This window comes from Hippoglossus stenolepis, chromosome 14, assembly GCF_022539355.2.
Source record: "Hippoglossus stenolepis isolate QCI-W04-F060 chromosome 14, HSTE1.2, whole genome shotgun sequence".
NCBI classification, from domain to species: domain Eukaryota; kingdom Metazoa; phylum Chordata; class Actinopteri; order Pleuronectiformes; family Pleuronectidae; genus Hippoglossus; species Hippoglossus stenolepis.
Genome location: NC_061496.1, coordinates 21,967,744 through 21,992,634, shown reverse-complemented (window position 1 = coordinate 21,992,634; position 24,891 = coordinate 21,967,744). Strand labels below are relative to the sequence as shown.

The window sequence follows — 24,891 nt, the reverse complement described above, 5'->3', positions numbered from 1 at the left end:
CACACGACATAAATAAAAATACATAAATATAATGTAAAAGTAGGTGTGTAAGCGTGTAAGCGAACATTAATAATGTTCATCAAGTATTTACACAGACAAGACCTGCTAGGAATATTTATTCAGTGTTGACCGGGGTCTTTTGTGTGATTTGTTGATAATAATAAAATAATGAGACAATGTCGTTATCAATAAAGGAGTTGAAAAAAATATATACTGTATATTTATCCAAAGGGGTTTAAAGAATAGGGGAGACATACAAAGCTGAAATCTCAAGTCTCTACTCTTCTTTTCCTCCTATACATAATGTTTATAATTGGAACATAAATGTTCAAACTAAATCTAAATATTAAATCTAAAATCTAAGTGTGGTGAGAGGAAAGATAGAGCTACGTTTACATTGCCGGTCATCGGAAGTAATAAAATAAAAGGTTCTGAGACTTTATATCACTTTCCTTTTTTTTTCCCCAGGTAAGAACGTAACTCTTTCCATTTACAGTATCCGGTCATCCCAAAAATTGCCTCTTTGGAAATTTGCTCCAATGTTTCGAGAGTATGATGGATTCGCCCAGTCTTGTAAAGTCTCACAGACAGCAGCTCAACAGGATTTGAGCCCATTCTTCAAAATTATAGTGCTATTAATTGTGGGCCTATAAAGTACAAATTTGAATTAACTTCAATAAATTCTCAATTTTGAAGGACTGAACACATTTTATGAATGATATAAACATAAGAGCCACAGTTCAGCAAACCTACCCCTGGTAATAAATGTGAAATTAAAAATAAATCTCCTGAGAAGCAAAAATCAATCACTTGTTTTAGGTCATTTATATGTTTATTGTGAATATCATGGAGCTTCAATCTTTAACATACTGTCATTAAGCATAAGAACAAGGTTTTAGATTTCTGATAAGCAAAACATTTAAAATAGATGAATTTTAAATACCTTTAAAAGAGACCATCATGAGCCAGTCTATATTCTGTTATGAAGTGATTCTTAATCTTCTCTGTCGACACATTTTCAAGCTCATAGCCATACTTAATATATCATTTTAACTTATTCAAGACCGAAATAATAGTATTTAAAAGTAATTCAGGAAATGTATCTGTCAATTTAAGTATATTTGTGTTTCACAGGCTAAATATTAAAAATGTTTTTAAAGAAGTTAAACAGTATTTGGGACAAGTATGAAAAAATTATAATAAAATATATATTTTTGTAAGCATGTTGGACATGTACACGTTTTGCTCTGTTACAGCACTTAAGACTTGAGTGATTTATTCTTTAAACAAATTTCAGAAGCTTAAAAATATTTCCTGTACTTAAATTTATTTCTCTCGGTGATGGAAATAATGAAGTTGATGTAGTAATTTACAAAACCATTAACAATCATTTATTACAAATATTTACATATATTACAAAATATGCCCACATGTAAAACCTGGTCTAAACTGGAGTAATCAATAGCATAGTCATTCATTGCAATTAAATTAAAAGTGGAAAAAGAGACCTACTTAAGAGATAAAAACATGTGATGTTCAGGTATTAACAGAGGAGGGCTGAGCAGCAGTAAGAGTCACAGACTAATATAAAAATATATCACAATAACATCAATAAGAGACACGCCCATTTCCCTCAAGCTTCAGCATGAAGACGCCCCTCATTTCATGCAGACCGACAACATCTTCAGTATGGCCTCCCTGGAAAGTAAAGCACGTGAATCAGATGTGCAGACGAGGCTCTGAGGGGCATTTTGATTGTGACCATTTATGCAGCTGATTTGGATAAAGGGTATTAAAATGACAAACCTCACAAATGGGATGTATGAGAGGCTGTACCTGGACACAAAGCACATCTGTGTCACACACTGACAGTAAATTCACACTGAAGCTATCATTTAAAAACTCAAGAGAAATTGTGACTCACCAGGCAAATGACAAGACTTGTAAGATGCAAAATAACAAAGCAAGTCCAAAGTTCTTCCACTGAGGGAAAACAACACTGCTATGAAACACTGGACTAACATCAAACAGTATCATACAGATAATTCTGTACAAATGATTTGTTGACATAGGACCAAAGCTTTTCTTTTTGTTCGAAGCTCACTTACCCAGAAAGCTGCACAGAGAGTCAACACCAGGCAGGTCTACAGCAAAGAATATGAGACATGTTATCAACAACATGGACTTTCTGGTAGTAGACACTGATTAATGGTTCCCTATCATCTGTTTTTCAACACCATTTAGTTTGAATTGTCAAAATTCCATCCATCCATTCATTATGTAAAGTAAAGTTGTGATTGTAAAGTGCAGGCGTGATCAGGCACTGTGTTTTTTTGCTTTACATTGTCAAGTTGTTTCCCTCATTAACATGTGGCTGGAGAGTTAGGAATCAGTTACATCCAACCAGAACCTCTTCACATCAGGGGAGAGAACATGTGCATGAGTTTAGCAGCCTCACCACACCCATGACACACCAGACCCCTCCCGCCCTGACGCTGCTCCCTTCATTCATTATTAATATCGATTTCTAGACTCTATGGAAAGGTGCGTTTTAAAAATAGATTTAAGTTGTGCGTATGTGAAAATTCTCCATCAGGCGACTCAAACTTTTTCTTTCAATTCATCGTGTCATATAGTGCCATTCTGTCCAACATTACCCTGTACTGTGTAAGCACAAGACAGTAAGTATTTGAGCTATATGGTAATTAGTGCATTGACCCATTGGCTAAAAAAACACCTTTATTTTTGGCAGTAACCTAATCCATCTTTATCAGGAACTGTCAAACATTAACTGGAATCTCTCTTTTAAGGTTTCCTTTTCATTTATGATTTTGCTTCAGTACATTTCCTGCACAGATAAAGGAAGTACAGAAAATTCTGAGAGTTTTAACCTTGCTGATTGATACTGACCGAGTAAAACTCTTCTCAGTGTGAGGGTCAGTGATTGAGTGTCTAATAGAGCACAAACAGAAAGAATATCAACTTTAGCTTTGTGCACTTACAATCATAATAGCGGTGGCCAGTGCTCTTGTTTTGTCACACATCTTCTTCAGCTGCTTCATTGGCCCCATCAGAAACATAGTGCTGTAGAACAGGGACCACACATTAACAAATACGTTAACATGAAAATATGAAATACTTTTTAAAGTTTATATTAGGACTGGACAATATGGCCGAAAATTATATCAACATAAGAATGTTTCAAATCAGTCGATATCAATGATTATCAAGATAAATGTCACATTATTATTTCGCAATGCTTATTTTTAAATCTCTTAATGGACATGGTCATGTCATTATTGTATTTTAATCTATTTGTATTTTATTTTTATTATTTTATACTTTATTTCTTTTAATCTCTTTGCCTCGTATATTTGGCTCTTATTAATTTATTTTGCTTGAAATTGGTTTTAACGGTGCTTTCTGATCTTACTTTTTTTTTATGTTGTCTGAAGTTTTTAATATGCACATGTATGAAATGTGATTTATAAATCAAATTGCCTGGCCTTTAAGTTGCAGTTTTGTCCTCATTCTTATTAGTAGAGAATGACAAAGACTGATAAAGAGCAAAATATTTTACCAAAATCTGAGGTGGATAAATGATGTGTTCCTCCTCACTGTGCTTACACAATGCATCAGCACTAGACTGACATACATCTGTATTGAACCTGGGTTATATTGCTATTGAAAAATATATTGCGCCCTGTTATTGGTCTTGTTTTATTGCCGAGCCCTATAGTTTATAGTAAAAATTAATATACTGCTGACATTGATGCTCTTATTAAATGTGAAGTACCAGAATCCACCTTAGTCCTTGCAGGGAATCATTGTGCACACTGACCTGCCCAAAGCACATATGTTTCCAAAACTGTAAAAGACGATGAAGAGGGTGAGTCCAATCCTGGGGAGGAAGAGCAAACACACTCCCTGCAACACAGAGAGGACAGAGAATAGATTACACATTAGATTCATCTAACAGCATGTTTTCATCTGTCAGCTGCAGCAGCCTGAGGGACTGGTTCATGTCATTCAAAGTATGAACGGCACAGCCTCAACATTCCTCAGAGCTAGAAGAACCAGTAAGGTCACCTCCACCTGAGCTCTTCCTCGTTGCTCGCAGCAGAATAACACACCCGGAGTACATCACGAGAAAGTAGGGGTGGGACAAAGATATACCAAATATATCGTCATCCTAACTCAAACATTGATCTTTACTTGTTTAGTTATGTTCATTCATATATTTGGACCAGTTCATGGGTATTTTACAGTGGAATGATGGCACATGTGGACATTTACGAGTTACAGTATGTTTGTTAAAGACTAAAGAGGCAATAAGATAGGACTTGATGCACTTTATTGTACATTGTTTCATCTCAGTTTGGGTCAAACTCAGTGAAACTGACACAAAATGTCAGTGAATAAATAAACAAACCCTACACTTCACCTCTATTTTTGTCATTGTTTATTCTTCTTCAGTTAGACAGACATCAGAATGTATCGTTACATGATTATCTCTGAAAATATCGATCATCCCAGAATCGCTGTAGTGTGATATTATCGTTATCGTGGGCCATGTATCGTGAGTTACCCGGCGATCCCCAGCCCTACCACAGAAACGATCACATGCACGTCCTTACCACCACCGTGCACGCGGCCCCCACCACAAAACAGGCGACGAATCCCTTCACTCGTGTGGTCCAGCTCCACGTGGAGGCCTCGTTCACAGTCTGCAGGAGCAGGGAGCAGAGCCAAAGTCACAGTGAATCAGCTGAGATCACAGTGGGAATAATGACGGATACAGCTGCGGATCACTTTTACCTCTATGACGGTTCGATCATCTCTGCGCGCCTCGTCACCGCTGAGAACAGACTTCAGTTTATCCATCACCGAAGATCCTTTAAATCCCCTGAGCCGAGGAACAACTTGATTTCCTTCAGAGACGGAGACAATGTTTCCCTCTGAACTGTGATGAAGAGCAGCAGCGTCACATTACGTCTGGAAGCAGCTCACCTGGACAGGTGCACCACTTCCGGTGAGTCACACCTGAGCCGAGCAGCAGCAGGAGGTCTCACTCTGATCTTTTTCTGCTTTTCTTTTTATCAGCAACGTCAATTAATATCAAAGCATAAATCAAAAATCAAAATCTTCGTAAAACATGATCTACAAATGCTATTAAATGCAGTAGTTTTCGTGACTACTCTTGTAAATATATTTGTGTTATTTAGACTGCTGCAATGATAAATGTGTATTTTATGATATTTTATTGATAAAACATCGGAGTTACAAGATAAAAACCAGAAGCTTAAACAACGACAACAATGATTAGTTGCTAGGCCAATACACAATTATTTCGCGATTGACATTTGCAGGAACGTACGCTTCACTGTCCTATCCAGTGCCATCTGGCATGGGCCACCTTTTTGAACACTCTAAGGATAAGTCTTCTTCCACATATAAGATCTTTGTAGACACCCGTTGCCAGTGATGCAGGGTGTGTTGTGCTGTTGGGATGGGCAGGAGGAACCAGTGTGATAAAATGGCTACCTTCTGCTGGGATGATTATGTGATTCGTGGGTGATCATTTGGTTTCTAAGTTATGTTTTGAGGTGTCATTAGTGGAAGAAAAAAACAAACATTAATGTAGCGATGACTTCTGTAAATAACCCAATGATAACTATTAGAGACACACTAGACTAGAGACACTGTGTGAGCTTCCACTGACAAGCAGAACGTCCCCACACAAAGACACTGTTAAAACATTTACCCACACTGAAAAAACAAACATTTACAGCAATAGCAATAATAATTTAGTCTGTATTCATCTCAAACAGCAAAAATTCAACATAAATAATTTATTGTTTGGCTTTTGGTTCGACTCACATGTGTGACTCAATTTCCTATCTTTATGAAACACAAATACTTTCAAGTAATATATGCTGTGCTGATGGTGATCACTGTTTTCACCACAAGGTGGCACTACTGAACACCAACATGTCTGACAAGAAATGTTTGGCTAGTCAAATGAAAAGCATGCAATCGATAAAACTTGTGCAAATTAATAATAAATGAATATGGAAGAATATATGCAAAGTATCCCATCCTCTGTTCAGCCTGTTTGAGCTCCGGGAGGCGCTATAGAGTCCCTGTAACGACCAAGATGTATTTAAGAAGTTCTTCATCCCAAGTACCATCAATATCAATAGTGACCAATGAGATTTACCCACATAAATTGACATGACATTATTAAAAAAATGTGTATGTATCATATGACCTTGCCCGTGTGTTTGTTTTACGAATTACTTGTTTGTTTTTTTTTATGTTGTTGTTCTTTTGTGTTGGGTGAGCCGAAGACAAATTTCCACCAACAATAAAGATATGGACAATAATGATATATTGTATTCTAAAGGCCATGGCTAAAAAAAAAAACATTGATGAACAATAATAGTAAGAACAGTTGATTAAATAAGGCAGAGGTAGGATATATTTGCACATGTCCTCATCCCTTTCTTGTTTGAATGCCTCGCTTCTAGCTGTATTGCTGCAAACATTATATCCCTGATTCAACTGTGATGTACACGAATCACAGTGAAGTTGAACAACAGTCCTCCTTATAAAATCTCATCCTCTGACTCTGGGTCCCTCTCGCTGGGCTTCAGGAGCCCCATTTCCATCGGAGGAGTCCTCTTCAATCTGGAGCGAACCCCACTACAGAGAAAGTACAACAAGCAACGGACCTGAGATTGTGACAGTACAGGTGCTGAAGAATCGATCAAATTCCAAATGCATGAGCAGCAGCTTATAGGTTGTCTGGTATGGAGAAGGTTCTCACCAGCTGACGGTGCAGTACACCAAACCCACGATGAGCATGGCGAAGGCGAGGTGCCACGAGAAACACATTGTGATGAACATCATGTTGTTGTGATCCTTCATGTCCCACTCAGTGCCACTGGGAGAGTACAGCACGAAGCCAATCTGTATCCAAGAGAGGGTCATGTCAGGAGAACAACAGATGAAAATTTGCTTATCTTGTTACTAATTCCACAAACGAACATCTTTCTGCCTGTCTCTCTGTGGAATATAGCATATTTCAGGAACCATATAATCAGCTTCACACTTGGCATGTGTATTGTAAATTGTCCATCAAAGTGCAGTGCCGTGTTTGGATGAATATGGACATGCGGTGAGTTCAAAATCTATAAACATTTAATAAACAGGCAACCAGCAGTCTGTAGCAGTCACTGATGGCGGGGCTATGTGCCTTCAGTCTGAGGACACACTTATCACAATAAGGTTCATAGAATCAACTTCACTTTTGCAATATGTTGTCAAAGGAAAAGCACAATGTTTGATTGTTGCTGCAATGCTTGATATTTGTGAACTTGGGTCTGAAGATTACAGACCTGTGAAATAGCTGACCTGTAATGAAAAAATTAACACCAGTTAAGTAAATCATTCAAAATGACTTACTTCACTCTGCACCATAGACTGTTTATAGAAATCTCTGAACACAACGTCCAGCTCACAAACAATAAAAAGTGACATACATTATATATATTATATTATATATAAAACTGTTTGAGGAGGATTCACTAATGAAAATGAAAAATTCTAAAGTACCTCCAGAGCTTTAACACAGGACAAGAGAACAACCCAAGGTTTAGAACAGACACTGCACTAGTATTACTAACTCTGGCTCATTTACAGTATTTTGCCTGTTGGTTAATGAACACTGTCCCTATCAAATAAATATACAAATGAAATGAAATGAAACTTCCACCATGAACTTCTGCTCATACGTGCACACACTAACACATACCTGCCAGAACCAGGTGCCCTGCACGACAGTGAGGCTGCACCGCACCAGCTCCAGGATGATGTTGCCTCGGTGGAAGACCTCCAGGAAAGCAACAAGAGCCTCTCCAAAGATGGCATAGAGCAGCAGCTGATGTACATGGACGTCCAGCATACTTCTCCCATGGAGGTGGTAGAAAAAAAGAAATCCTGCAACAGCAAAGGAAAGTCATTATGGAAAAACCGAGTAGGAAGGTGGTGTAAACTATGTTTTCACCGCTTTGTTGATTTGAAGATGAGAAGTGTCGTTATTATTTACACTCAACTTTTGGACCGTTGAAAGTTTTCTCAGTTTTGTCTGTATGAACCAAAGGTGTAAACCCACTTTTGCACTTGTACCCCAGGTAATACCTCTCCAGATACCAAGGACTTTAATGTAAAGAGTAGATAAGAAAGTAGAGTGGCTCAACTAATACAAAAATAAAATCCAGTTTTATTTGAGTCAGCAAACAAATATGATTTGTTGCAATTGAGAGTGTGAGTAAGTTAGTTTGCAGAGAACTAACTAAGAACTGTGAATAATGGTTAAAATAAAAAGCTTTACAGTTCAAATAGATAACTTTAGGTAAAAGCAGTGTATAAACTGTTGTAATAGTTAAAGGTAATGGATAAATGGCTCAAATCAATGCCAATGCCTAATCATAACAGATAGTTAAACTAATGATGGTAAATTATTGAATGGTTAGCTAAATGTAATGCATAAATGGGGTTAAATGGTTAAAATGAATAACTAAAAGTAGCTGATAAAAACTGAATAAACTAATTGTAATGTTAAATGGTTATACAAGCTAAAGGTAGCTCAAATAGTTGAAAAACAGCTGAACATAAACGATAAATAGTTCAAATAAATAGCTAAACAGAACGAGGAGCTACAGATAGATGGAATTATTGAATAAATAATTGAGATAGTTAATGTTAGGGTTCAAAATTAATTGAACAAGTTAAGGATAAACGATTGAAGCTTCTTCTACACAGAATATTAGAACCATGTTAATTACAAGAGTAAAGTTGTAATATTACAAGAATCAAGTCGGAATATTACGAGAATAAAGTTGTAATTGTGAAAAAGTCATAATATTTAAAGAAAAAGAAAACTTTTAATATCTTTTAAGGAAAAAATCAGGAAGGAGAACCACTGCTCACCTGAGTTCCCTTCTCTCTGGATCCAAAATCTTGAACCAATATCACTGTTTCTTAAGAAACATTTCCTCCTCCACAAAAGAGAGAATTTCCTCCAAGTCTGTGTGATTCTTTTTACAGAATTGATTCAGTTTCTTACAGAATCTTTTCAAAATCTTGATATTTATGATAATATGGTGCTGATGATCCAAAAATATCAAGTATTACCTTATTGTTGAAACTCATTCTAAAGTATAACTTAACAAGTTCCTCCACATTCTTCATTTTAACACAGGTGACAGGCAGCTTTTCTGAGATTCATCCTCTAACATGACACAAAGCTTAAAATTAAGACTTTTTTTCTCCTAACATAATTACTTTATTCTCTCAATCTCAGATCTTTTCCTCTATAAGTTATACACGGTAGTATTCTTTCAGTAGTAGTAAGCTACAAATCCCAACCAACCAAAACAGTGAGTGATAATGAGTATGAAACAATATTGTTCATATTGTTAAATAACATTCAGTTCAAAATCAGTTTATATTATATACATTTGACATGTGTGCAGGAGCTGTGGGGGTGCATTTTAGAACGCAGCCGAGGAACATGAATAAAACATCAAAATAAAGAATTGTTTTTACCTTCATTAAAGAAAGCGATGGCCAGCATTAACCTGTCCAGAGTCAGTGGGACAGCCTCTGTGGTGTGGATAATCAGAGACACTATCCCAGCCAGGCCAAAGAAGAGGTACATGGTTGCATGCTGCCAGTTCATCAGATGTTCCCAGTGTTTCTCTGCAAAGTCGTACAACCGGAGCTTCGGTCCATCTGCAAAAAACTGCTCTGCCAGCATCCCTGTAGAACATGGCAAAAAAAACTCTCTGATCTCCTTAACTGAACAACTGGATACTTAGAAAAGCCTTCATCTTTATACTATAACTACATGACATCATTAGAGATTAAAGAAGGATTCATGAAGTTGTTGTCACTCACAAACTTGTTTTCTAGGAAGTCAGAGACCTGCTTACCAAAAAAAGAGAAGAAGACTATGACAGAGCTTTCAATGATCTCCAGGCGGCGCTGCGAGGCTCTGCTGGCCAACCGGGTGGAACCTACGTTCTTGTTCCTGCGGGTGGCGTGCCAGAGCGAGTACTTTGCTGTCCACCAGAGCCCAGCTACCAGGAAGAAGCTCCCAGGGAGAGCGTGGCCCTTGAAGCTTCCCATGACTCACAACACCTGAATTGAGGGAGGAAACAGACCTATAAGTTGTTGTTATGGATAATTGATCCAATCCATAATCCATAAAAGTGAAGACCATTGCTGCTATTTTCTTCTTGCACAACAGCAAACACCACAGCTTTTTACTCAAATCAGGGTTTATTCTGAATATTCCCTCTATCTTACATTAGCAAGTAAAACATATCGGTTTCCTTTAAATTCAGGGAAATGTATCTAGGCTATGTAAAGATGAACAACATGACTGATCCCCAAAAGTGAAGCCAAAAATCTCTCAATTACCCCCTAGTGGCAGGCTGCCGTATAGGTCACAAATCCCGCCTTCTCCATGTTAGTAAATGGGACATGGGTTAAACTAAAAAGTCAAAGTATATGTTTAATAAACTTTTCAGAGGATCTGGATGAATATACTGATGTGGTAACTTTCTACATTAACTTCTCTGAAAATGTGTGTGTTCCATCTAAACCGGTGATTATATTCAGTAACAACAAACCATGGTTCAGCAGAGAGTTTAACATAGACAGAAGAGTAGGAAAGCAACAGGCCCTGACCTTGTATCCTCTACCTCGTTAAAAGGTTGTGCAGATGAACTCACTACAGTCTTCACTGATATCTTTAACAGGTCTCTTAAGGAATTCAGAGCTCCTGCTTGTTTTAAGTCCGCTCTCATAATACCTGTACCTAAGAAATCCAACATCAGTTGCCTGAATGATTACAGACCTGTCGCATTAACTTCTGTACAAATGAAAATCTTTGAGCGCCTAATATGTAAACACTTGTCCAACGCGGTCAGCTCAGACCCACACCAGTTTGCATACTGGGCAAATAGGTCTGTAGAGGATGCTGTGTCACTCTGTGTCTATTCCATCCTGCAGCACTTAGCAGCCCCTGTCACCTACACACGGGTTCTCTTTGTGGATATTACAGCTCTGCTTTCAATACCATTTTACCAACAAAACTTTTTGATAAGTTGCTGGTGCCCCCCAGGGATGTGTTCTATCACCTCTCCTGTATTCACTGTACACAAACGACTGCATTTCACATTGTGACTCTGTTAAAAAAGTTCAAATTTGCTGACAACACAACAGTGCTAGGGCTGATCCCATGCGACGATGAATCAGCCTACAGAAATGAAGTTGTGTCTCTGATTGACTGGTGCTCTCTCCACAACTCGGAACTGAACGTCTCCAGAGCTGAAGAGCTGGTGGCCGACTTTCAAAGAGACAGGAAGACTCTCCCGCCCCTGACCATCAATGGTCTGGAGGAAGAAAGAGTGGAAAGTTTCAAGTTTCTCGGAACAACAGTCTCCTTTTCTTTGAAGTGGGATGACAACTCCATTGGTGTCGTCAGAAAAGCCCATCAAAGTCTCTTTTTCCTTCGCCAGCTCAAAATGTTTGGAGTGTCCAGAAAGGGGATGCATCACCCACCTTTATTTATAGTCTATGATTAAAACAAACAAGATCATTTCACCCCATACACTGTACAGTTTGACATATATTTGGTTGTGTGTTCTTACAATAGCGTGGGTGTTTACAGTATTTTAGTGTGCCTGACACGAGTGGAAGAAATAAGAAATTGGAGGGGGGATGTGACGGAGTGCCTGCAATTTAGTTGAAGAGCATAATTAGACATAATTACTGTGTTTGTGCTGGCAACAGGCCTTCAGCTGACCTTGGTAGAAGTGTGTCTAGACGTAGAAAGAAAGCTTTAGAGTGTCAAGAGGCTTTCACCTTTACCTTTAAACATCTACCTCACTGCACTGTGCAACAGAGCTGTTCTCTTCTCGGTTACACCACCGCTCACACGATCTCCTTTGTAATGATTAGCCATCATTTCCTCAACAGTGAGAACTGCACATGATTGATGTGTGCTATGATCTGTGGCTGCAGACCAGCCTGTCATCTGTTTACTCCTCCATTCTCTCCAGGAAACAGATGTTTGTCCAATTAAAGTAAGGAAAATGATCGAGTACTCATTGATGTGTTGTGCCCTCCATTATCCATTGTGTTTCTGCCTCATGGTTTCAGTGTAAATATGAGATGAATACTCAGGGGGTTCATAAACCTGCTTAACTTTAGTCCACTTTGCAGTGAATAACGCTCGGTAAACTCTGCGAGAGCAAGGCGGCGGTGACATCAATGAGCAGAGAATTTCAATAAGGTGCCTGGATGTACTTTCCTTTGTGATGTAGATGACGGACAGCATTCTGCCTAGCAACAAAGGGAACCTTTTGAAGGACGACACATGATGCAGGCAGATTTTTTCAGACGTTGAACTGAACTCGTCGTGCATCCTCTCCAGATTGGGGAAAACACTTCAGTCGCCATGGCGATCGCTCAATCATGTCACTGGAATCCATCCAGACCTTCAAGTGTCTGACTGATTTAATCCATGACAACATCTGTGTGGTCTTGTCTCCAGATTCATTAGTTCACACAGTTCTTCGTGTGAGGGATTTCAGTGAGTTACTGCACTTTTATCAAACATAATGTTGGCAAGTAACTATATTTAAACAAGCACAAATTTGAAGCACTTTATGCATTGCTGCGAGTTACTTTTCATACAAAGATTTTACAAGGATGATGCACTGAAATAGATTAAACTACCCAAGAGTTAACAGATGAAATCAGCTTGACAAACTAAACATTCAAGTTGATGCATCAGTCACGAAGATTAAAAAATAATAATTGAATCATAAAGTAAGACCACACTTAAGATACTTTAACTTGTCAAGTAATACCTGTTTACTCAAGTAGCAGTGCCGATGAAGCGCTGTCTGTTATTGAGTATTTCTAACTGGCTTAGCAACTTTAAGTAAATTATGTGAACAGTGATTTAAGTTTGGCCATTTATAGAACCATCTATGCAGTAAGTGAGAGGATTGAAACCTATAATCATTTGTATCATATTCTCACACACCTACATACACTACTTTCAATGAGATCCTCTTTAGATTGTGAATAATCATTTTACATTTTGGTCTTCGGTGTAGATCCAGTTTTTGTTTAGGAGTAACTGTTTAAATAACTGACCTCAGCTGTTTTAACAGGAACAGCACCTTTAAAACTAGAGCAAGATAATAAAGAAATTATATTACAAAGAGTATAATAACCTTTGCCCAGGAAGAACTAACGGAAGCAATGAAAGTAATGCATACTTATAAACTAAAAACTCATTAAATGCCTTAACATGAGGTGACTGAACCAAAAGTCTTTCATCTGAGACTGTTGGTCTCATGATTTACTGAGCCTTTGTATGTGCATTAGACTCCAAAATAAAAGACTACTGTACAAACACTTCAATGGCTCTTGAGGCAACACGTTTACACTTTAGTTGTGTAAGAAAGAAAAACACATAAAGCCTCAGTTGAACACACAGCAGCCTTGAATTCCTCGATAGCAGAAAGAAAACGGGGGGTTCCTTACCCAGTATGTTTGTTAATGGAGAATAAAAGTTGCAGTGAGTAAATTCAACCAGGGAAATCAAAGCATCCTCTTCTTGTCTTCATTGAAAATCTTGTTCCGGGAGTAACACAGTCAGATGTGTTGTGTTCTTCAGTAAAATGTGGAATAAACATCAGTTGTGTGTCTCCTCCAGGCTTCACACTCCGCTGCCTCGGTTTTTCTCATTTTTCCGACTGTTATTTTTACTCCACCAGTAAACTCTCCCATTGGGTGACTGGTGGGAGCTGGCGTCACCAGTCCACGCTGTGATTGGCTTAAGTTCACGTCAGTCTCAGGTGTCCACGTGTCCACTTTCACTCCGACTGGTCCCTCCTCTTTATATACAGTCTGTGGTCCCTCCCATCGCGGAGGAAATGTGTCCATGTGTCCGTCCAGAGTGGGCCGGGCCCGGGACAAGAGCTCCAGCACGTAGACCCTCTCCTCCGTCCTCAGGCTCCAGGGTCTGATGAGTCAGTCACAGTCATGTGAGAATAAACGTGGACAATAACATGTCACATTCAGGGTGGATGAAGTAAACAACCAGCAAAGTCAACAGAAAACAATGTAATATCTGTTCTATTGCTATTATTATTATAAAATCACTTTAATAAAACAGACATCTTACTCAAAGTGCACATTTCTGTCTGGACAGAGCTTACATATTTATGTAAGCTCTGTCCAGAGATTTTTAAAGCAGCAGGATAAAGTAGCTATTTAGCAACTTAAAGATGAGTAAAGTTGTAACCTGACAGTTATACAAACATCTATACACCACCAGGGCCGTAACCAGGATTTTAGAGAGCCTGAGGTCCTGAGCCCCCCCAACACCACCCTTACTCCCGGGCCACACTGGATGCTTGAGCAGTGCGTGTTCATGGCGGAATCTCTTTCTTTTCATTCAGGCACCCATGCTATCAGGCTGGAGCTGCCACTTTGGCACGTCTCCTGTGTGTGAGCTGCGCTGCTGCTCTGGAAAGTCGGGGCTCACCTATCTTCTCCACATCCCACATGCGGTTCACAGCCAAATACCCAGTGAAACCTCTAACCACAGTTTCAATGTCATTCAAGATTGTGTCACAATAAATATTTAGAAAAAGCTAAAAGCCACCAAATGCTCCCAAAATATATAGTTTCATAGTATCCGCATAATATATAATCACATATTAAAAAGTACATGTAAAACATAGGATAAACTCACACAAGAGGAAGTATTGTTACATTTAACCACTTACAATCGAGTAAACAGCCATGTTTAGATTTTTACAAAACATCATAGAGATGTGTCTGTTAACATTGAATATGGCTGCATGGCAGTTAGGTTTGTCATTGACATAAATTTGAAATTGCACATGCTGACTGACAAATAAACAGAACAGATCCGTCAGTATTACTAAAAATCTGTGTCTTGATAAGGTTTTGTTATTGTTATTATGAGGTTTGAAAACCTTGAGTATTGTTATTACTGGCCTTTTGTCTTTCTGCAGTGATATCATTTGAACAATGAAAGCGTAATTAAATGTGAGGACCACTGTAAAGTCCATATTGAGACACAGAAAACTAAGTGTGGGTTGAAAGCAAAGTAAACCACAGCGAGGGTGTGTCACATAAGTGTGTCTTTATTGAAGAAGACAGGTCGGCGCATTCACAGAAGAACAGTTCTGTGAGAGTGAACATAGCAGCATTTCAGCTTTTGCCAGTGTGAAACTTCTTGACACAAGGATTGTCTTTTTTTCTTGGTCTGAGTCAAAATCTTTTTTAAACGTAGGACAGTAACAAAATATTTAATAGGTCACATGTGATAGACAGTCCAAGAACCAAATGTGTTACTCACAGAGAAGATGGTAAGTAAAAGAGAAAATTAAGTGGAAAGATAACTTGAACATTCCTCAGCTACATTTTTACCAACCCTAGATGTTATCTGCAGTGTGTGAACAGATTGATCTTGGTTTGATACAAACACAAGCCAGATCTCAGAAAAATTACCAACATTTTGGATATAAATAATATATATTCACCAATTAGCGACTGAATTATACAGATAAATACATACTGTGGGTCAAATACAATTAAAACAATGTAGTATTCAACATGCTAAAGATTGTAAGCCAGCTAATTATATTTTTTAGATATAAAGTTATGTACATGCAGTCCGATTCTGTTAGACATGTAGCACACACTGTAAACTCTCATTTGGCCATGCAAGACGATGCAACACGACACAACAGAGGTGCTTGAAAGCTCAAGAGTGGTGACGACAGTTGACCAGACCTCACATGCAGAACAATAGCACAGATAAGGCAGGGAGATGGAACAGATGGAAAGTTGTGTGTCAGATGAGCTCACAGCTTCAGGAGGAGTTCACATCTATAACAGCAGAGACAAAACACGTAGGCTCACTCACTCTCAGATCAGCAAAGCCAGTTCATCATAAGCCTGTGAGTATTAGTACATTGGCCCATTATATATTTTTCAGCAACTTGGAACAACAGCACAGAGAAAACACATTGAATATGCAAATATTCAATATACAGTTGATACTCTGAAGTGAGTTTGACACTTTAACTTTGTTCTCCAGAAAAAGGAGAGGAATAAAAAGGTTTAAGTTGTTAAATTTGCTATTAATTAAATTAAAATAAGGAAAAACGTGGAAGCGGTAAATTTAATGTGGTGTAGTTTATGTGGGTCATTTGCTCAAGATCTGTTTAAAAGAATTTTTGGACATTGTGGGAAATATGTTCACTTACTTTCTTGCCAAGAATTAGACAAGAAGACTGATATCGCTCTCGTGTTAGTACGGCAAATATGTAGATGGCGCCAGCAGCTGCTTAGCTTAGCATAAGGCCTAGCTCTGTACATAGGTAACTATGTTTGCCTCTAAGCACCTCTAAAAGTCACTAATTAACAACTTCTCATTTGTTTTTTGTGTAAAAACCTGAATTATCCCTTTTATAGGGTTTCTGTGGTGGAATATTCCTTTGGACTAGTTGCTGGGCAACAAAGCAGAAACTTGAGGACTGGAGAAATGTATTATCTCAGGACAAAGTCAGGCTAACTGTTTCCCTCTGTTTACAGTCTTAGAGCTAAGCTTAAGTCTGGTTTATATTTAACAGACAGATACTGTATGGCAGCAGCATTTATCTCCTCATTTAACTTAAATATAGTGAGTATATTTCCCAAAAGGTATTTAAAATGAACAAAAATACAAAAACAATAAAAAAAAGAAAAGAAAAATAATAATTTAATACGGTGGCACTGAGAGCTCAACGCACTGCAACTTAAGAAAACACATGCAAGTAGACAAAACACAAGCAAAGTAAGAAAACATCTTCATCAATTTGACAACACAACACAACACATTACAGAAACCCGCTGCAATTCCAGAAACGCGTTGCAATTCCAGAAAACGACAACGGAAGTGTTTCCAGAGGACATCTAAAAGTGATGGACACGTCCGGTTGTTGTTGCTGCCGCAGTTTGGAGCTGTTAAAGTTGGTGTCCGTCAGTGATATTGGAAAATTAGCTAAACTGTAAACGTTTTTGGTTTATTTTAATAAATAATAAACTTTATTACTGCAGATGTCTACTGTTGACCCACTGGGCCATATACGTGTCATGACTCCTCAATGGTTTGAGCTAGAGACATGCCATTTTTTCCTGTTTAACTGAATAAACAGCTGACAAGCAATCCCCTGTTTGTGAGTAATTTACAGCACTTAGCATTCACATTCTTTCTTTTCTCCAGGCAATGTATTGTCCATATTGTGGAACCGAATTTGTTGGACGTATTGGACGTTTTTGTGGCTCCTGTGGCAGCAGTGTCCATCACTTTTAGGTGTCCCCTGGAAACACTTCCGTTGTCGTTTTCTGTATTTGCAGCGCGTTTCTGGAATTGCAGCACGTTTCTGTAATGTGTTGTGTTGTGCGTAATGTGTTGTGTTGTGTTGTCAAATTGATGAAGATGTTTTCTTACTTTGCTTGTGTTTTGTCCACTTGCATGTCTTTTCTTAAGTTGCAGTGCGTTGAGCTCTCAGGGCCACCGTATTTTAGCTTAAAACAAATACAACACATTGTTCAGAATGTCTCCAGACATTGATGAGAAACAGTAAAAACCTCTCACATTTATATCATAAAAAGTCTGAGCTTAAATTACAATATTTTACTATTGTATTAACTTTGAAAGAGTGCCCAGTGCCCTCACCTGACAGAAGAACTGAAATAAGTTTCCCTCTAAAGTACTAATGTAATGAAACCCTCATGCAGTTATTCATCCCAGAGGTTTAGGCAGAAGGACTGGGGTGTGGTGGAGGTTATGGGGTCAGTGGGTCTCATGCAGGCATGCGTTCATGGCAGGGACCGTCATGGGACATTGGTGCGGGACGATGACCAGTAGAGGGGCTGGGGCATTGACACATGGACACGACATGTAGGACACGTCTGTTTCTTCCACAGCCACTGCTCCATGCACTGAAACACATTTTAAATGACATTATTGTCACATCTGTTGAAACTAATTTTCACCCAAGCTGAATGTTAAGGATTTACACAGGCATCGATTTCCCTCACTGAAGCCAGGAGGTAATTTCCAACACGTTGACCTACAGTAAGCGCATGCACCACATGCAGGCTCGACGCTGACCTGACCCTGAACTGTGAGGACTCTATGTCACATGTTTTTTAATCTATTGTCAAAAAGTTGTAAAGCTGATAAAATCCAAAGTACTTTTTAATTTCTTTGGTTATTTATTGAATTTTTTTTTATTTCTGTCACGACACAGAATACAACATTTGAATTATGACTGAACACAAAAATACACGGCAAACAAAAGATTGCACTTCTTCCTACAAGTCCTCAGACTCTATTGTACATAAACATCTACTGAATATGCCAAATAAAATATTATAGGATTTTTTTTACCCCTTACAAGTTGAAAACATCCTCCTTGTGTAGTAATAAGACCATCAGATGAGTGAAACAGAAAGATATCGGATCGATTGTCACCTAGTAGCTAACTGTGTCATGGCTGAACATATAGGACCATTGTGAATGAAGCAAATATTTTATATGGAATAAGTGTGTAAGTAGTATAAGCAGGAAACTTCAAGTACTGATAATTTCACAAACCCCTACTTCAGTTTTTCTGATAAAACAATCGAAGAAATTCCACCAAATTATTATGCTTCATTCACATATTCTGAATCCTCCTCGTTTTGGATTTTGACACTGGGGAGAAAGAGTCGTAATGACAGCAGACACAGCAATGGGGCCCATGGGGCAGCTTCACAGGATCAGGTCAGACAAAGTCAAGGCCCTGGGACTTGATCAGCTGAACCACCAGTCTCACACCATACAGTAGTAAAAGTACAGGAGATAAGCCTGATGATTAGGCCATGGGTTCACATCTTCCATCTTGTTCTTCACCTCCTTCCACTGAACAATATCAGCGATGTCTCCGCAGGGAAAGTTGACGGAGGAGTGTCTGCTGCTCCTTCTCCATGTAGATTGGGCCGTCTGCCGACTTCCTCCTCTCGTCCGAGAGTCTCCTCGCCTGAGAAGCTGCTGCCTCTTTGCCGCTGCTGTGGGGCCGACACTGCTCTAACCTGCGGGCCGCCTACGGCACCCACCAAACAGAGACATCGCAATCAGTAAGCTTTGAATCTTTGACCACTAGAAAGCTGTAAGTGTGCCCCATGCTCATGCAGGTGAACGCCCAGTGTTCACTCTTCATACCACTTCACATAATGCGTGTCCAGGACGTGAGCGGCCTTCATGCACCAGGGTTATCTGATATCTGACATGCTGGGGCTTGAGGGAATAAGGGATGAGGCCACTGCAATGAAGGTCAGGGTGAGGGAAACACATGCAGTCAATCAGACTCAGAGGATGTTTTACCTCTTTGTGGAAGCGGTGTGTGCAGTGCAGCTCCTGTACGCCTCCGTTCGTACGCATATCCTCATGACAGATCAGACACAACCTCTCATCACCGTTCTGTAAAGGAAAAGAACCTTGACTCAAAATTAATTGTAATACTACAGTAATGTTGTTTTTAATACTATTTATATCATATATTTGCATTATTAATGCTGTGTAAGTGCATTGTTGTCCATACAACATCAGATCACTGTGTGTATTAACTCCAACCATTTGAGTTTGATGGTTAAGAGTAAATGCATAACTTAAGTTTTGATAATAATAGAGATATTTAAAGCTAAACCGAGATTACAAGCTACAAAGAATACAAACCAAACTGGGGATCACAATATATAAAATGCATACATGATACAAAAACAGGTGATAGACATTCCATCAATATGAGCTTTTGGGACATGTCATGCAGGAGAAATCTGACTGTGATCCTGTCAACACATTAAGTAATACACCTTTTAAATCTCTCTCTAAGAACTCTTTAATCTTTAAGAGCTTCGTAATGCCCTGTTAGTGGAAGACAGAGACCAAACCTGATTTAACCTGATGTTAAATGGATCATGCACCACACACTGGGCTCAGAGTACTGCTGCAGCTCACCAGAGACACGGCCCTCTTATCATGGACACAAAGTCTCTTCTCGAAGGACTCTGTGAGCTCCGGGATGGTGGTGATACGGTTCTCTGGGATGGTGTTCTTTTGGCGACTGTTGTCGTCTGAGGAGGCACGGCGAGCCCTCTGGTGGGGTCGGACCTCCGCCTTCTCCTCTCTTGTCTTGATGTGGCTGGGAGAGGGCGCCATCGCCGCTGCATGGAGCCTGCTCAACTTCATGGCGTCCAACTGTGACTGTGGATCACACACAGTGTTGGCGGACAAGTGTCATTAAAACTCAATCTTACTTTGAGCACCACATTGATGCAAACCTAGCTGCAAGTAAAACAATAGTGTCACATTTCCTATTATTGCCGAAAATGCATTGAGAGCTTATGAGAACAGACGACTCTGCCGAGCCTCTGTCTGTGAATGGGGTTAATCAGTCACTCGCTAATATCCTTAAGTAACATGTTAGCAAAGCACCCACCTAATTATAGTATCGACTGAGTTTTATTGACATTTACACAACAGCAATAATCTGATTGTTTCTCTTATATGTTGCAAAAACAGGGTTGCTGAGGGAGCGGGCGGGGTTCATGTGTTTCTGGTGCTGAGAGGTGAATATTGTGATCTGTTCTCCTCATTGATGATTTACTGCTGAATTGTTCTGAACAGTGTGAAACTAATGACTCCATAGTGGTGTCACTCTGGATCCAACAGATAAAGCTTTGCTGAGAACCCAGTGTAGTGACTTTGTGAAAACAAAACGTGTCGTTGAGAGGCGGAGGTAGGGCCTGATAAATTGATCTAAAATCACTGCAATCCCTAAAAAATGCGTTCAAACTTTTATTAGAGAAAAGAAGATCAACTTATTGGACCATGCACAAACTCATAGATTAAATCGATCAAACGGAAAATAGCAGGTTGCTTATCAAAGTTTAGAGGTCAACAAAAAATACAGCGTCCCCACTCACCCTCTTTCCTTCCTACACAGGTGAACAGGTGCTTCAATCAACTGTGACCCCCGCCCCTATACTTATGACCTATTTCCTGCCAAATTAATAAGGTTAACAAGTAAACAATAAATAACATATAATCGAAATAATACTCTCAAAACACAAACCCATTACATCTTATATCATAACCAACAAAACAATAATAATATCCTTCTTTAACTTATTTATGGCTCCTATGCCAAGAAAAAACTTTGTGCTGCACAAGTACAATCCCAAAATATCCCAAATGGCCTCCGCCAAGGCCCCTTAAATTCAGCCAAGCTGCACCAAAACACCCTCACTCATGGATATCAGTCCCCTTAATTTGCCTGATTGTTTCAATCAAGACCCATGAATTATTTCCTAGGTATTTGGTGAAAACGTCCTAACTCACCTCATCTCGCCATGTTAGAGAAAGTGATAAAACATCCCTGGATCTGTTCCTTTGCCTGGATCCATGCCAACATTTTAATTGGGTTCTTTCTTTGCCCATGTCCCATCCCTCCACCACGTTTCGTGGAAATCTAAAATCATCGGTTATTGCAAAATCCTGATGACAAACTAGAACTTAACACATACCTCTGCCAAGGCCCAATAGTCCCCTTAAACTCAATCAAGCTTAAATTCAATCTAGGAGTGTTCACACTCATAAATATAACTTCCCTAAATGTCCCTGATTCTTTTCATTAATATCCATGAATTATTCCATGGAAAGTTGGTGAAAATGTGAAAAAACAAGGGGGAATTCCTGGATCTGCCCCTCATCCAGATCTGCACCAAACTGTAAAGGGTTCTTCCCTGACACATACCACATCCTTCCACCAAGTTCAGGAAATCTGTTCTGTATTTTTGCGTTATCCTGCTGACAAACAAAGAAGCGAACCAACCAACAATCATAAAGACAGGGGGGGAAACTTGTCAGAAGTAGAAAAGAGAAGCATGTTTTTGAATTCTTATGCTGACATTGATGTGCATCTGCTGAAGCATTAGGATTCACAATGTTTTTAACTATTGAGCAGCGACACCTTTGGCCCCTAAAGGACATAACTCAAGATCTCAAAAATCTAATAGACGTACATTTCTAATCATATGAAAATATTTTGTCAGCACCAGCAGTTAAATCTATTTAACATTCTACATTTGGCAACTCAAATTGTTAAATGGGTTTAATCTATGCAAGGGAAATATATGCATCAAGAAACTTGTATATCAGCATCAGCTCAGGTACTTTAAGCTTTGCAGTCTTTAAAATTATTACAGAATATATCAACTGACAAACATGAATTCAGCTGCACACACACACATTGATTGTCCCTTAACCAGCTCATCTTAAGCATACAGAGTAAACATTTATTTTGTAAACATCCATCTGTGTGTGTGTGTGTGTGTGTGTGTGTGTGTGTGTGTGTGTGTGTGTGTGTGTGTGTGTGTGTGTGTGTGTGTGTGTGTGTGTGTGTGTGTGTGTGTGTGTGTGTGTGAAACGTCCAAATCACAGGTCAGGACATCATATTACTAAACACACTAACAGACCTGCATAGTGCACATACCAACATGTGGGCACGTCTGTAGAGTAAAACCATAAATCTGCTGTCATTGTCTCATAAAATATACAGTAAAACAGTCATGCCTTCTCATGAGTCAACCTTAGTCTTTAAATATACTGTCCATAAAGTTTACCCACTTTTTCCATGTTTTTTTATTTTAACTAATAAAAGAAGATACGGTATTTTCTCTTAACCTATAAGTTTAAAAACGAAATATGATGTATAAAGTGTGTGTCTGCTGTTTATGTCAGTGTGAATACATTGAACAAAGTCACATGCATGCATCCATGAAATGCTGTCTGTCCTTACCACAGTTGGGAGTGATGCTCTTCGATCACCTTGTGTTCTTGCAGGTCTTCTGAAGCTGTGTTTTCTTTCTCTGGAGTGTCCACCCTCTGCTCCGTGACCCCAGTAACTACTCATCCATTTTGTAAAGTTACCATCGTCGTCATCGTCATTGTCCATAGTAAATGCAGGCAGGAGCCTGAGAGACATGGTGGACAGGAGCGTCTCTGTGCAGCACGTCCCTGTTCAGCAGATGAAAGTGTGTGATCCCAGCTGAGTGGTACACAGGGTAAAGACAACACAGAGCTGACCTACTAAGCTTCTAACTCACTGGCCGCTCAACTACTACAAAGGTAACTCACTTCAATTAGATCCCTCTGGTGCCTCAAGCGCAGTCGCTGTTGTTGTGTTATTCTTGGAGGATCCAGAAATACATGGCAGAGCTTTTGCTCAGGTCTTTAAATAAGTGAATCCCCTGTAATCTATTTAATGTTAGTTGTAGAAAGTGGAAAAAATGGGGGTGATGGGAATAAACAGGGAGGCAGGGGGGAATGGTATTTTGGCACTGGGTGGCTGATGTGACCACAGCTTTTAATCTTTCCATTACAGTCATGGGCCTGGGGGTAGACATCTGAAACTCCAATTTCCCCATACTTTCCACTCGCTGAGTACATCAAACCTGTCAATATTTATGGAGTGCATGCATCTGGCTACCACTGTGCACTGTGAGCCCGAGGCTTGTGCAATACAGGACAGAGAGGGAGCACGTCGAATCATATTTTCTTGTTTTTGTTGTTTTCGTTTTTAGAAGAGCTTTTTAATAAATTAATATGTGAGAAATACAACTAGAAAAGCAACAGCTGCACAAACTTGTACAAAAACAGTCATAAGCACATGTTGACTTGTACAAGACCATAAGGTTACATTTGCAACCTGTTGTGTGTCTGTGATCAGTTCCATCAGCTGCATCAAAGGTTCCTTTTTGCATTTAAAGATTAAATCTGCCATCATAACACATTATTAATTCTAGAATTTAATCTAATAAATAAATAAATATAATTGCTAACATAAAATATGCAACATACAATCAAATCATAGTAGAGACTGGCTCACTAGCTCTGTGAGAGACACAAGAATAACATATAATAGCTGTACTGAAGATGCTATTTAAAGTTACACAATCCGGTTATCCAACTCGTCTTACTCATCTGGTTCTACTATTTATTACATTTTGTTATGTAACTATTAAAACACTTAGTTCAATCAATTATACAAATTATAATGATGTTTGAATGAATAAAGTCAATATTAGATAACCCCTGAGAAACGCTTGAGATAAAACATTTTGCAGTGCAGCAGACTAATGTGTGTAGTTAAGAAACTGTAGACAAAGCAATGGCATCTTAAGGGAGTTACAATTTTACACTTGAACATGAAAACATTTTTCCTTTCGACCTTCACAAACTGAAAGGTTTCAAATTCTGCTAATTAACTCAGAGACCTGAGTCTCACAGATGAGCTCTAATACAGACACACACTGTTATGAGATACTCATGCTGCTTTGTCATGTCGCCTCTAACCTCAATTGAGAACAAGATTAAATTAATCTGTCGTTTTTCCACATATTGGAGCCAATTCATGTCACACCTGCTCACAAATGACCATGAATATTAGTAAAAATAATCAAATAAAAGCAGTAATTACACTTTTACATACATACATGATGCTAGATTATGCAAATTCAAGAGACAGGGTACACCCCGGACAGGCTTAGATTATACAAATCTTTCATGCAAATAATCCAATATTTTTCAATTACAGGAGAATACTCTAGTAATCAATTGACACAATCTGATGTGTGTGTGGTAAAAGATCTACTTAATTATTTTTTATTTCCCAT

The 24,891-nt window shown here is 38.9% G+C and overlaps 3 protein-coding genes across 7 annotated transcripts; all 3 read right to left on the bottom strand.

The window, feature by feature from the left end:
• Nucleotides 1–813: 813 nt before the first annotated feature.
• On the bottom strand, nucleotides 814–5,693 carry sft2d2a (SFT2 domain containing 2a). 2 transcript variants are annotated; one of them, XM_035177119.2, is made up of 8 exons: nucleotides 4,819–5,064; nucleotides 4,638–4,727; nucleotides 3,842–3,927; nucleotides 3,003–3,084; nucleotides 2,109–2,144; nucleotides 1,925–1,983; nucleotides 1,807–1,836; nucleotides 814–1,698 (listed from the first exon to the last, which is right to left on the bottom strand). In XM_035177119.2, the coding sequence occupies exons 1-8, from the start codon at nucleotides 4,882–4,884 to the stop codon at nucleotides 1,659–1,661; spliced, it is 489 nt and encodes a 162-aa protein (XP_035033010.1). In that variant the 5' UTR covers nucleotides 4,885–5,064; the 3' UTR covers nucleotides 814–1,658. The 2 variants fall into 2 exon arrangements, with proteins under 2 accessions (XP_035033010.1, XP_035033011.1); XM_035177120.2 differs by lacking the exon at nucleotides 4,638–4,727 and having other exon boundaries at nucleotides 4,819–5,693.
• Nucleotides 5,694–5,837: 144 nt separating this feature from the next.
• tmem45a (transmembrane protein 45a) lies at nucleotides 5,838–13,968 on the bottom strand. Its single transcript, XM_035177112.2, has 6 exons — nucleotides 13,633–13,968; nucleotides 9,999–10,206; nucleotides 9,613–9,825; nucleotides 7,817–8,001; nucleotides 6,830–6,972; nucleotides 5,838–6,705 (listed from the first exon to the last, which is right to left on the bottom strand). The coding sequence occupies exons 2-6, from the start codon at nucleotides 10,192–10,194 to the stop codon at nucleotides 6,609–6,611; spliced, it is 834 nt and encodes a 277-aa protein (XP_035033003.1). The 5' UTR covers nucleotides 10,195–10,206; nucleotides 13,633–13,968; the 3' UTR covers nucleotides 5,838–6,608.
• A 3,684-nt stretch (nucleotides 13,969–17,652) lies between these two features.
• lnp1 (leukemia NUP98 fusion partner 1) lies at nucleotides 17,653–23,541 on the bottom strand. Of its 4 annotated transcripts, XM_047343115.1 has the most exons (6): nucleotides 23,354–23,541; nucleotides 23,016–23,233; nucleotides 20,174–20,419; nucleotides 19,541–19,636; nucleotides 19,070–19,259; nucleotides 17,653–18,114 (listed from the first exon to the last, which is right to left on the bottom strand). In XM_047343115.1, the coding sequence occupies exons 2-5, from the start codon at nucleotides 23,199–23,201 to the stop codon at nucleotides 19,089–19,091; spliced, it is 699 nt and encodes a 232-aa protein (XP_047199071.1). In that variant the 5' UTR covers nucleotides 23,202–23,233; nucleotides 23,354–23,541; the 3' UTR covers nucleotides 17,653–18,114; nucleotides 19,070–19,088. The 4 variants fall into 4 exon arrangements, with proteins under 4 accessions (XP_047199071.1, XP_035033005.1, XP_035033009.1 ...); XM_035177114.1 differs by having other exon boundaries at nucleotides 17,653–19,259; XM_035177118.2 differs by lacking the exon at nucleotides 19,070–19,259.
• Nucleotides 23,542–24,891: the final 1,350 nt, after the last annotated feature.